This window comes from Macaca thibetana, chromosome 12 (genome assembly GCF_024542745.1).
Source record: "Macaca thibetana thibetana isolate TM-01 chromosome 12, ASM2454274v1, whole genome shotgun sequence".
Taxonomy (NCBI): domain Eukaryota; kingdom Metazoa; phylum Chordata; class Mammalia; order Primates; family Cercopithecidae; genus Macaca; species Macaca thibetana.
In genome coordinates, this window is record NC_065589.1 from 24,212,867 (window position 1) to 24,224,941 (window position 12,075).

Here is a 12,075-nt window from a genome sequence, read left to right on the forward strand (position 1 = left end):
CAGCAAGAAGAATGAGAAGTAGGGAGAAATAGGAGGGAAAGCACAGGACACTGGTGTCTTCTCTGCAGCATTCTTGGCTCCCACAGGTCTGACCACCAGCTGGCCACTGCAAGGCCCAGCCACCCTGCCCCGGACTCACAGCAGTGATCTGGCTCCAGTCCCTAGAGTTGCCAAGCTCCACCTTCAAGTCCTCATAGGATTTGGCGTTCTGCACATAAAGTAAATAATAGATTAGACCTGGATCTTAGCAGAGAAGATGGATGAGAAGCCGTTTTCCCTCAGGAATGGAAAGAAGGCTGGTCTGGGGCCTAGTGGTAAAGGAAAGAGGATACACAGGCTGAGGCTGGAGGAGGGTCCCCGAAAAAGGAGATTAGGTGGTGAGGTTGGGACCAGAGGGGCTGCCAGATCAGAAAAGGGCAGGGCAGGCTATATTTGTCCCAGCTCAGCCTGACTTGGGGATGGGGAGGATCTTTTCCCACCTGCAGGGGCCAGGGCAAGAACCGCAGGCAGTGTGGAGAACCCGGCCTAGGTTATGTAGGCTCTGGGGAATGCAGGGCTCCTGGGGATGGGCGGGGGTCCCCCCAGATCCTAGAAGGGATCCCTGCCACAGAGGAGTGAAGGGACCATGGCTCTCTGAGGAGTCCCATCTCCATATCCTAGAGCACACTTATGCTGAATGAATGAATGAGTGAATGAGGCTGAGAGAGAAGCCAGCACACACTTGAGGTGAGGGAAGGGTGATAACTAAAGTGAACTGAGAAAACCTGGCATCTTGATATGCTGCCTTGAGTAAAAACTAAACTCAGCCCATCTAACTGCAGAATTTAAAAAACAAACCAACAGATTTAAGGAAATTAAGCTTTCTGCTTCCCTAAACCCATGTGTTATGACAATTTAGAGCACCCAGAGCCACCAGGCCAGGCTTCACTCTACCTTGGCCTTCTTCCTACAGAAAACCTTTGCTGGAGTTCCATCCTGGGGATCTGCCCCTTGCTTCTATGTGGGGCCAGTTTAGGAAACGCCCCGTGGGAGCTTGGCACACCATCCCTCAGGTAAGGACCACATACATGACCCATTTTGCTTAGAATTTAGCACCAGGGGCCGGGCGCGGTGGCTCAAGCCTGTAATCCCAGCACTTTGGGAGGCCGAGACGGGCGGATCACGAGGTCAGGAGATGGAGACTATCCTGGCTAACATGGTGAAACCCCGTCTCTACTAAAAAATACAAAAAACTAGCTGGACGAGGTGGCGGGTGCCTGTAGTTCCAGCTACCGGGAAGCTGAGGCAGGAGAATGGCGTAAACCCGGGAGGCGGAGCTTGCAGTGAGCTGAGATCCAGCCACTGCACCCCAGCCTGGGTGACAGAGCGAGACTCCATCTCAAAAAAAAAAGAATTTAGCACCAGGAAGACATTTGTCAATTCTTTAGAACCAGCATGTTTCAGCTGGCACGGAGGATCCACCGTGTTGCTGCAATGATGAGAACATTCTCACCTGTGCTGCCCAACACAGTAGCTGACAGCCACATGTGGCTAGTGACAAACTGAATTTTGAATTGTGTTTAATTTAAATAATCAGTACATTTCTTACCTATACTATCCAGCAGCTTTGCTCTAAAAGTAGTGTGCAAACAAGGCACTGTAATTAGCCTTGATTTTTGATAGACTTCTTCCCTCTCACCAGGAGGCCTAATGGCCTTAGTGCAGCCTTACTTTCTATTCTAAGCCTCTTCTAGCCCCTTTCTAAATCAGCAGGTCATACATCCCAAAGAGACAGAATGGCCTGCGGGAATCAGCACTGATCTCCAGGCAGGGCTAGAGAAGGACATGCTGGGATGAGGCCACTCACACTCCACTTAAAGGGATCCCAAGCCAGGAACCAGCCTGTGAAGGTGGGGGGCTCATATCCCTGCTTCACCACAATGATGGGGGTCTCGGGGTCACGCCCGCTGGGATGGGTCTTGAGGTATTCCTGCGCGGTGATGGCTGCAGCCTTCTTCTCCTCCTCATTGGCATGTTTCCCAATCCAGAAGAAGACCTATTGAGAAATCCAGGAGATCAGTCCGTCCTTCCTGTCCTCCCTGGCCCACAGGGCTCTGCCTCAGTTGTCCAACAGTGAAGCCCTGACTTTGACCCTGTCTCTACCACTACCAGCCAAATGACCTAGGGCAGGCACCATCTGGCCTTGAATTTGTATCTGCGAAATTAGGAGGTTGGACAGATGCCTTGTACTTGGATATTCTGCAAATGTGTGTCCCCCAGACTGTCCAAAGCCCAGGATTATCAAAAACACTCCTGCTCTCATGTGAAATAAATAGGACTTTGGGAGAGAATATGCTCTTCCCTGCAGCCTCTCTTGAGCACGTTACTCCCCACCTTCCTTCTTTCTTACACTTCTGGTGTTCATACCATTTCCAGGGAGAAATTATGTGAGGACCAATAAAATGTTGACACTTACCTAACCTTAAAGCCACTCTTTCTTGGCCCTGGGGATTGAGGTGGCTGGGAAGAGGGGTCCCCAGGCCCTTGGTCCTACCTGGTCCCAGACATCTAGTAGGAACACGTCATCCTCTTCCAGGTCATCCTGATTGAAGTCAGGGATCTCTGTGGCCAGGAAGCGCCCAGTCTGGTTGGAACATTCAAAGAGCCGGGGGGTGATGACCAGGTTTTCTTCCTGTAGTCTGCAGGATGGAGAGAAGATTGTACTGGCAGAAGGAAGGTATGGCAAAAGGAGATTGAGGACAGAACTCTGAGGAAGGGACTCTGGCATGGAAAGGTCATTTCCAGCAAAATGCTCTGTCTTCTAATTGATAAAAGGGTCCCCTCTAATTCCAGGAGTGCTCTGAGGGAGAAATTGTCACTGCTTTCTGGACATGCATTCCAGTGGCTTTTGCAGAGCCTTGTTAGGAAGTTCTTCCTGATATCTTCCCTCCATCCCTCCTGCTGCTACTACAGTACATGCCCTTTTGCTTTTGAACTAGGGACCAGTGGATCATGGATATTCTCTAGAAAAACCATTTGAGCCAGGCACAGTGTCCCATGCCTGTCATCCTAGCACTTTGGGAGGCTGAGGCAGGTGGATCACCTGAGGTCAGGAGTTCGAGACCAGCCTGGCCAACATGGTGAAACCCCGCCTCTACTAAAATACAAAAATTGACCAGGCATGTTGGCAGGTGCCTGTAATCCCAGCTACCCAGGAGGCTGCAGCATGAGAATTGCTGGAACCTGGGAGGCGGAGTCAGAGGCTGCAGTGAGCCGAGATTGCGCCACTGCATTCCAGCCTGGGTGACAGAACGAGACTCTGTCACAAAAACAAAACCATTTGAAAGAGGGCTTGTAGCTGGTGCCCCTCAGCATCCCAGGCCTGTATCAGGACCTAAAGGCAGGCTGGCCTCTGGCATCTTCTTACTGAAAGGCAAACCTCTAGCACTGCCCCTCGCTTTGAGCTGCCTCCTATGGCCAGGAATTCCCTTTGCCAAGGAAATACCCCACCAGGTCCCAGGCATACTGAAGTGAGCAGCACAGACACAGCCCCTGACCAAGAGGCTCCAAGGGCATGGGCTGCCCTTGATTCATCTTGTATCCCTGGGGGCCTGGCACAGGGCCTGACACACAGTGTCCTTAGTCCATGCCTGCTGTAGGTTCTGAGTGTGGGGATGGAGATGGTGGGAGGCTCCCCCACCTTGGTAACCTGGAGGCAGAGGGACCTGAGAGTTACCTCTTGGTGTTGGCATAGGGGGCCTTCCCGCCCAGGGCCATCCAGAAGTTGGCTGGCTCCTGCCCTTCCACCACCACTTGCTTCTCCGTCCGGGAGATGGTGTCAGCAACCATCTTGGCCATCTCCCGCTCGTCTCCGCTACAGCCCTAGGAAAAAAAAGGGTTGGCCAATTTCTAGTGCCACCCCTACCCCCACCCTCCTACCACATTCACTACCCAGAGTTCCAGGGTCTAAGAGGGCTCTCCTGGGTCAGGACTCTGTGTATACAGGCCACACGGGGACAATTACATGCTCTCCTCTGTCCTTGACACTCCAAAGAATAGAAGAAACTAGAGAGTATTTTGAAGGGTCAAGAGGGACTCCAAGAGGCTATGCATTCTTCTTACAGAGATCAAAGGAGAGGCAGTGACAGGCTCAGGATAGTGAGAGAGAGCCCAAGACATAAAGACAGACCAACACAGGGACAGATGGAGGTGGCCAGAGAAACAGAACAAGAGAGACTGACTCAGAGAGGCAGAGAATCTGAGGATGGTCATTGACGAGGCAGAAAGATAGACCCAGAGCTACTGAGGAGGGAGAGACTGGGCTCCAGAGGTGGCTGAGAACCGAGCAGGCACAACTTAGTTGGCCAGGGGTTCCTGCCCTCACCTAGGGGCTGCTGTGAAACTGGGGGACTGCCAGGACCCACTTGGGGATGGGGAGACCTCTAGGCCCTGAACACACCTTCCCACACCATAGGTAGCAGCAGGACTGGGTCTTGAGGACAAAGACATCATTGGAATTGAGGAAATTGGCCCGCGCTGGGACCTCAAAGGCCTTTGTGTTGTTGGCGCCCGTTCCCTGGACCTGGAACAGTCGTGTGGAGGGCCCAGGCTCCAAGTTGTTAGCTCGGGAGGTGCCTCCCTGCAGGTGAGGGGAGAAGGCAGGGAGAGAGAGTCAGGAGTCACATAGTAAAGAAGATGATGAAGGAACAGAGGGGCACAAAGAGAACCAGAGAGGGACAGGGTAGGGCGGGGCGGCTTGCCCCTGCAGCTCCTCTGATGCTCTGTCACCAGGTCTTTCTAAAACATTGTTTGCATCATGGCGCTTCTCTGCTGAAAAACGTTCAGTGACTCCCCGTTGCTTATAGCCTAAAACCCAGCTCCTCAACTTTGCCTTTGAAGGCCGCACATGACGAAGATGCAAACTGCCTTTGCAGACACTGCTGCCATCAAACCCTCCAGCTTAGCTCTGCCAGGCTTTTTTTTTTTTTTTTTTTTTTTTTTTTTTTTTTTTTTTGAGATGGAGTTTTGCTTTTGTTGCCCAGGCTGGAGTGCAATGGCACTATCTCAGCTCACTGCACCCTTCGCCTCCCGGGTTCAAGCAATTCTGCCTCAGCCTCCTGGGTCGCTGGGATTATAGGCACCCACCACCATGCCTGGCTAATTTTTGTATTTTTAGTAGAGACAGGATTTCTCCATGTTGGTCAGGCTGGTCTGGAACTCACGACTTCAGGTGATCCGCCCACCTCGGCCTCCCAAAGTGCTGGGATTACAGACGTGAGCCACAGCGCCTAGCCTTTTATTTATTTATTTTTTTCCTTGAGACTGAGTTTTGCTCTGTTGCCCAGGCTGGAGTGCAATGGTGTGATCCTGACTCACTGCCTCCCAGGTTCAAGCGATTCTCCTGCCCCAGCCTCCCCAGTAGCTGGGATTATAGGCACGCACCACCACATTCAGCTAATTTTTGTACTTTTAGTAGAGACAGGGTTTCACCACGTTGGCCAGGCTGGTCTTGAACTCCTGACCTCAGGTGATCCACCTGCCTCCACCTCCCAAACTGCGGGATTACAGGCGTGAACCACCACACCTGGCTAGTTCCACCAGGCTTCTGATGTTCCCTACAGAGCCTCTCCCCCGGGCCTTTGTCCTTGCTGTGCCCCCTGCATTGTGTGCCCTCATTTTACCTCTGCTAAACTCTTCAACTCTGACCCAAATGTCAAGACAAATGTCTCCTCTAAATCCCCTCCTGCCCATAAACTCTATGACATTCCCAGATTATTATACTCCGGCTCCTCTTTTGACTCAACTTTTACTTCTGGCATTTCTTTTTTTGTTTGTTTGTTTGTTTGTTTTGAGACAGAGTCTCTCTCTGTTGCCCAGGCTGGAGTGCAGTGGCACAGTCTCGGCTCACTGCAACCTCCGCCTCCCAGGTTCAAGTGATTCTTCTGCCTCAGCCTCCCGAGTAGCTGGGACTACAGGTGCACGCCACCACGCCCAGCTAATTTTTGTATTTTTAGTAGAGACAGGGTTTTGCCCTATTGGTCAAGCTGGTCTCAAACTCCTGACCTCGTGATCCGCCCGCCTCAGCCTCCCAAAGTGTTGGGATTACAGGCGTGAGCCACTGTGCCTGGCCTACTTCTTGCATTTAACCACATGGTTCCTTAGACTGTTGGTTCACTGCTAATATGTCTGTCCTCTCCCAACAAGATGGCGAACTGTATTAGCATGCCATTCTTCTCCTTGCTTGGGGAATTGCAAAGGACTGTGTGTTTAAGGCACTCAATAGGCAGATTATTGCTTAAATGATTGCATGAGATGTCTGTTTCATTATGTTGGAAGGCACCAATGCAGTTTTCACAGGTGCATCATTTAAGCAAATCTAGCCAAAATATCTTCCTTTTTTATGTAAAGGATTCAAGGAGTTGGGGTGTAGAGGGCAGGCAGTACTTACATATGGTGAATGTGCATTACATGTTTTTGTTTTGTTTTGTTTTCTTGAGATGGAATTTCATTCTTGTTGCCCAGGCTGGAGTACAGTGGCACAGTCTCAGCTCACTGCAACATCTTCCTCCTGGTTTCAAGCAACTCTCCTGCCTCAGCCTCCCAAGTGGCTGGGATTACAGGCATGTACCACCATGCCCAGCTACTTTTTGTATTTAGTAGAGATGGGGTTTCACCATGTTGGTTGGGCTGGTCTTGAACTACTGACCTCAGGTGATCCACCCACTTCAGCCTCCCAAAGTACTGGGATTACAGGTGTGAGCCACCACACCCGGCCTTTTTTTTTTTTTTTTTTTTAAAGACGGAGTCTCGCTCTGTTGCCCAGGCTGGAATGCAATGGCACGATCTCAGCTCACTGCAACCTCCGCCTCCCAGGTTCAAGAGATTCTTCTGCCTCAGCCTCCTGAGTAGCTGAGATTACAGGCACCCACCATCATGCCTGGCTAATTTTTTGTATTTTTGTAGAGACGGGTTTCACCATGTTGGCCAGGCTGGTCTTGAACTCCTGACCTCAGGTGATCTACCCACCTCAGACTCCAAAGTGCTGGGATTACAGGCATGAGCCACTATGCCCGGCCCAATTACATGTATTTCTAAAGTAACCAAATGGGTTATTTCTATTACCAGTTCCACATAGGTGATAGAACCTCCAGGGTAGTCTCCTATGAAGAATGGGCTTCACCCTAAGTCCTGCTCCCACCACCCATCCACTTCCCCATCTCCTGGATGCCTGTCTTGCCACAATGGGTACTGCCAGGCACCTCAGTTCAGCAGCCACACCTGGTATACCACCATGCGTCCCTTGAAGATGGACATAAGATGAGGCGGCTCCTTGCCCATTGGGACCCGGATCTGGACTGGTTCACCATTGTACTTCTGGTCCAGGATGACGGCTTGATAAGCTGATGCTGTAATTTCATCTTGGCTGGCCTGGCTGCCCTGGGGATAAGCAGGAGGGAGTGAATGGGATAGGGTCAGCCCCCAATTCTGACCCCATCCTCAGCCTCAGCAACAACTCCATCCCCAAGTCTGACCTGGTCCTAAACCCAATTTTCTTCCCCACCAAACTCCACTGTGAAACAGCCAAAACCCCAATCTGACCCAGACCTCAGTTCTGATCTCAACCTCAAACCTAATTCTTTCGCAGACCCAGCCCAGCCCTGACCTACCTGCAACCCCAGCTTTAACCCCAAACCTCCTCCTTTCCTTACTGCTCCTTCTTCAGGGAAGCATCACAGGCACCACACCACTCACTCCTAGACCCACTCCCTGCTCCCTCACATCTAGACACAGAATCCCACGGGCAGAGCAAGTGATAAGAATGTGCAGAAGGCAATGAAAATTGGAAGGGAGACTCAGAGAACCAAATGGAAAAGCGCTGTGAATGGGGGTACTAGCTGGACCTCATAGCCAAAGCAGTCCTTCTTGAAGCGGTGAGATCCCCATCCCCAGAGGTATTCAACCCAAGGGTGATGGCCACTTAGCAGGAGTATGTACAAGGTGGAGCTAAGCCGGCTATGCTCTGGGTGGGACGTGGCGGGACCTGACCTGCCAGATGTAGAGCAGGTAGTGCTGCTTGTTTCCGATGAGGTAGGTGTAGAGCAGCAGGTAGCAGTCACCCCCATAGAAGTGGCCTAGCCACTTGGAATCCACAGGTACCAGCTCTAGGTTCTCAATGCGCCACACCTAGGGCCAGTATCAGGCCAGGGTGAGGTCCAGGAACAGGTTCCACCATCCCTGCTCCACCCAGCACGGGCCTCTCTGCCCTCACATACCTGTACTTCCCCACTCCCATCATCTACCATCTTCTGCTGGGCAGCCACCTGAGGCTTGACATGCATGGATGTGGCATCAAACTTCACCTGTTCCACTTTGGCTAGAGTAGGGGAAATCATGACACCAATTGTCACCAGCTGAGGCCCCCCAGGTCCTCACAACAGCCCTGAATGGTGGCTACAATTCTTAGACCCATTTTCAGATGAGGAAACCGAAGCAAGAGAGATTCACTAGCTTACCTGGTTGCACAGAATGTGGCAGAGCTACAGTAGAGAACCATATCTCCCTCCCTCTAAAACTCCTGCTTCACCAGTGCCTCCCAGGGAGCCAAGAGAGGCATAAGAGCAAGGCTTTAGCTTTGTTGATCTACATCCTGACCCCTGCAGCATTCAGACTTCAAGCCTTGACCTTGTCTCCCAGCTCAATAGGGAGCTCTGCAATGATGGAGGCTGTACGCTATTATTTCTCCTCTCCTAGGTGCCGGGCACTGAGCTTGCCCTCAGCAAATACTGGCGGGTAAGAGACTGAGCTGTTTGGTTTCCAGGGAGGCCCAACCCCTTCCCAAATGAAACATCACATCACTCTCAGCTCCCCTTTTTTTTTTTTTTTTTTTTTTTTTTTTTTGAGACAGAGTTTCACTCTTGTTGCCCAGGCTGGAGTGCAATGGCACGATCTTGGTTCACTGCAACATCCACCTCCCAAATTCAAGCGATTCTCCTGCCGCAGCCTCCTGAGTAGCTGGGGTTACAGGCATGCACCACCATGCTTGGCTAATTTTTTTTTTTTTTTTCAGTACAGACCGGGTTTCACCATGTTAGGCTAGTCTCGAACTCCTGACCTCAGGTGGTCCACCCGCCTCAGCCACCCAAAGTGCTGGGAATACAGGCATGTGCCACCACGACCAGCCCTCTCGGCTCCCTTTTTGTGACAACTAGAGTTTGTCCATGTCTCCACCCGCTAGGATAAGCCCAGAGCCGATGTAAAAGTCTTCGTGGAAGATGCATGTCAGGGAAGGAGGGTGGGTGGTGGACCAAGTGGCTCTCCTGGCCCAGCTCCTGGATCCTGGCTCCCTCACTGCCCCATGACTGGCCCTCACCCACGGAGCCCACAGTGTGGGTTTTGCCCAGGCCTGAAGTCCGGTTGGATGCTGTCCACTTCTGGAATAGCTGCTGAAAGACGGCCGACTCAGCCCCATCATTCTGCACCTCCACCTGTGTGCTTGGTGGGTACTGCTTGGCTTTGATGAAGTTCTGGGAAGAGAAAGGGCTGGAAGCTATGCCCCTCCCCTAGTCCCCACTCCCAGTGCAAGCCAAAACCTGGCTCTAACCTAACGAGATCCACCATCAGATCTACCCCTGGCACCAAAACTGAACCCAAACCCAATCCCAATGCTAATCCCCAACCTAACCCTACTCTGACCCCCAGCATCAAGGTCAAATCTGATACCGCCTGAAACCTAATACTGGCCTCAAGACTCACTCTGACCTCAACCTCAAATCTAATACCCAAACACAACTCTGACCCCAATCCCAAAGCCAAATCTAACTCCTAAGGTGACCCTACCTCAATGCTAATCCTAATGCCCAGTCCCCAATCCAACACTGGCACTGGCCCCAAGCCAGTTAGGGTTATGGCTCCAGCCCCAGCAATGACCCCAAACTCTGACTTGGTCCTGGTCTGAGCTGACCCAATCCCCTTCTGTAGGAAGCCAGCCTCCTTCCATTTCTCCTTCCCTTCTCTAAACTCAGCTCAGGTGCAGGGAGTTGAGAGCCCATATCCTGAGGTGGCCCCAGGGTTGTCTGGTGGTTGACTCCCTGGTGTGCAGAGAACCCCCAAGATGACTATAGAATGGCCCCTCAGGCCCCTCCCATTGGGCCGTGCCCAGCCCTCATCCTGCTGCTCCCAGCCTTCCCTGCCTCTGCCTTGGCGCTATGCCCTGGTCTGAGCCTGCCTGCCCACCCCATGCAGCTATCTGCTCTCTCCCTCCCATCACTCTGCCCTCCTCCTGGATCCCCACCCCTACCAGCGCATGGCTCATGGCTCCCTTCTTCTCTTGCTCATTGGCTTTCTTCCCCTTCCATACGTAGATCTTCAGGCCCCCCTGGTCCAGGATGTAACAGTCCTAGAGTCGGGAGAGGTAAGAGTCTGATGGAGCTGGAAGTGCTGGACTGGGACAGCCTCACACACAAAAAGAGTCTCTCCCTCCCATGCCCACCCCAAGCCCCCTGGAATTTTTCTGGCTTAAGGGAGAGGGGGCCAGGCTGCAGTGGGCTGGGGGGTCTCCAGACCCTCTCACCTCGTGACTGAGCAGGTCCTGCGTCAGCGGCCGTGTGGCGACTTCCCTCACCACCAGATTCCCCTCAGCGTCAGACACACTGCAGGACAGAAGCAAGGCATAGATGGAGAGGGGCCCCAAGCCCCTCAGCCAGGGCACCTGCTCCCAGGGAGTCCCCAGCACCCAGGAAGACCCCACTGGGCACTTACTGGTACAGTTTGAGTGCAGCCTTGAGTGCCGGCTCCACCACTGTGTCGGGCACAGCTGCCTTCAGCTCCCCGCGCTTGCCCAGCACATGGTTCATCACCTCCATCAGCTTCGGGGATGCCGATTCATTCTCTCCGTCCACCACGCCTACATAGGTGCGCCCTCCCCGCTCCTGGTCTCGGATCTCTTTGGCCAGAGTCATGCCCTGCAGGAACGCCCCTGGTGACCCATCGGGAGTAGTAGGGGAACAAGGCAGTGTCTGCCACCCCACACCCTGCCAGGCAAGCCCAGACCACCTACAGCAGCAGCCACAGGGGTTGAGACCCCTGCCCTGCTTTTCCCTGTCGGAGGGGTCAAGCTTTTAAGGCATGTAAGGAAACCAGGGAGAAGGCAGCTGGGAAAGCAGGTTTCCCCACCGTCAGGAAGGTGCTCAAGCAGGCTTGCTGGGCTTTCTGTTCTGACAGTGTGGGAAATGTATGCTTAGACTTCACAGTTCCAGACAACAGCTGAGCCCCAAGGATCACAGTACTCAATCTCTTCCGCCGGGTGCGGTGGCTCACACCTATAATCCCAACACTCTGGGAGGCCGAGGCGGATGGATCACCTGAGGTCAGGAGTTCAAGACCAGCCTGGCCATGGTGAAACCCTGTCTCTACTAAAAACACACAAAAAATTAGCTGGGCATGGTAGTGCACGCCTATAATCCCAGCTACTCAGGAGGCTGAGGCAGGAGAATCACTTGAACCCAGAAGGTGGAGGTTTCAGTGAGCTGAGATCATGCCATTGCACTCCAGCCAGGGCAAAAAGAGCGAAACTGCATCTCAAAAAAAAAAAAAAAAAAAAAAAAATCTCTTTGCCCCCAAACATGCTTGCAGCCTCACAGTGCACACACAGCGTCAATGTGCTGTGAGTATAAACACACATACGCCCATGCCCATTTCATTCACCACTGGATCACCAAGGCTTAGCACAGGCTCTGCCACACTGTAGAGACTCATTCTATCTGAGTGGATTGACCACAAGCTCTCACACACAAACTCCAACATGCACACCTGCCCCAAACACATGGAGAGTGATCCACCTTCAAACACACTGTCCCCAATAGTCAGTGGGGAGAGGCCTGGGGAAAGGAGCAGGTGGGGGCAGTCGAGGATTTGAGAGGGAGGTGTGGTGCATGGGAAGGTTTACCCTGAGTCTCTCCATGCGGTTACTTTCAGGTCCATTCCACTGGATGATAAGCTTCCCGAGGTCCAGGAGGAAAACATCCCCTCGGTTGAAACTCTTCCAGGACATCTCTACCTAGGGAGCCATGGGGGAAGTGCAGACCCCACTCAGAGCTC

At 52.6% G+C, this 12,075-nt stretch overlaps 2 protein-coding genes across 2 annotated transcripts in view; one reads left to right on the forward strand and one right to left on the reverse strand.

Annotated features, from left to right (window-relative positions):
• AAMP (angio associated migratory cell protein) overlaps positions 1-12,075 on the forward strand; it is a 205,728-nt gene that overhangs the window by 13,044 nt on the left and 180,609 nt on the right. The window lies entirely within an intron of this gene.
• Positions 1-12,075, reverse strand: part of VIL1 (villin 1) — a 32,657-nt gene that overhangs the window by 12,031 nt on the left and 8,551 nt on the right. Inside the window, exons 6-18 of the mRNA XM_050751262.1 lie at positions 11,924-12,034; positions 10,738-10,940; positions 10,550-10,628; positions 10,277-10,375; positions 9,350-9,503; positions 8,253-8,353; positions 8,026-8,163; positions 7,258-7,416; positions 4,439-4,618; positions 3,716-3,861; positions 2,534-2,678; positions 1,847-2,035; positions 140-208 (exon numbers count right to left, since the gene is read on the reverse strand). Of these exons, the coding sequence (XP_050607219.1) occupies positions 140-208; positions 1,847-2,035; positions 2,534-2,678; positions 3,716-3,861; positions 4,439-4,618; positions 7,258-7,416; positions 8,026-8,163; positions 8,253-8,353; positions 9,350-9,503; positions 10,277-10,375; positions 10,550-10,628; positions 10,738-10,940; positions 11,924-12,034 (1,773 nt within the window). The remainder of the gene's footprint in view (positions 1-139; positions 209-1,846; positions 2,036-2,533; positions 2,679-3,715; positions 3,862-4,438; positions 4,619-7,257; positions 7,417-8,025; positions 8,164-8,252; positions 8,354-9,349; positions 9,504-10,276; positions 10,376-10,549; positions 10,629-10,737; positions 10,941-11,923; positions 12,035-12,075) is intronic.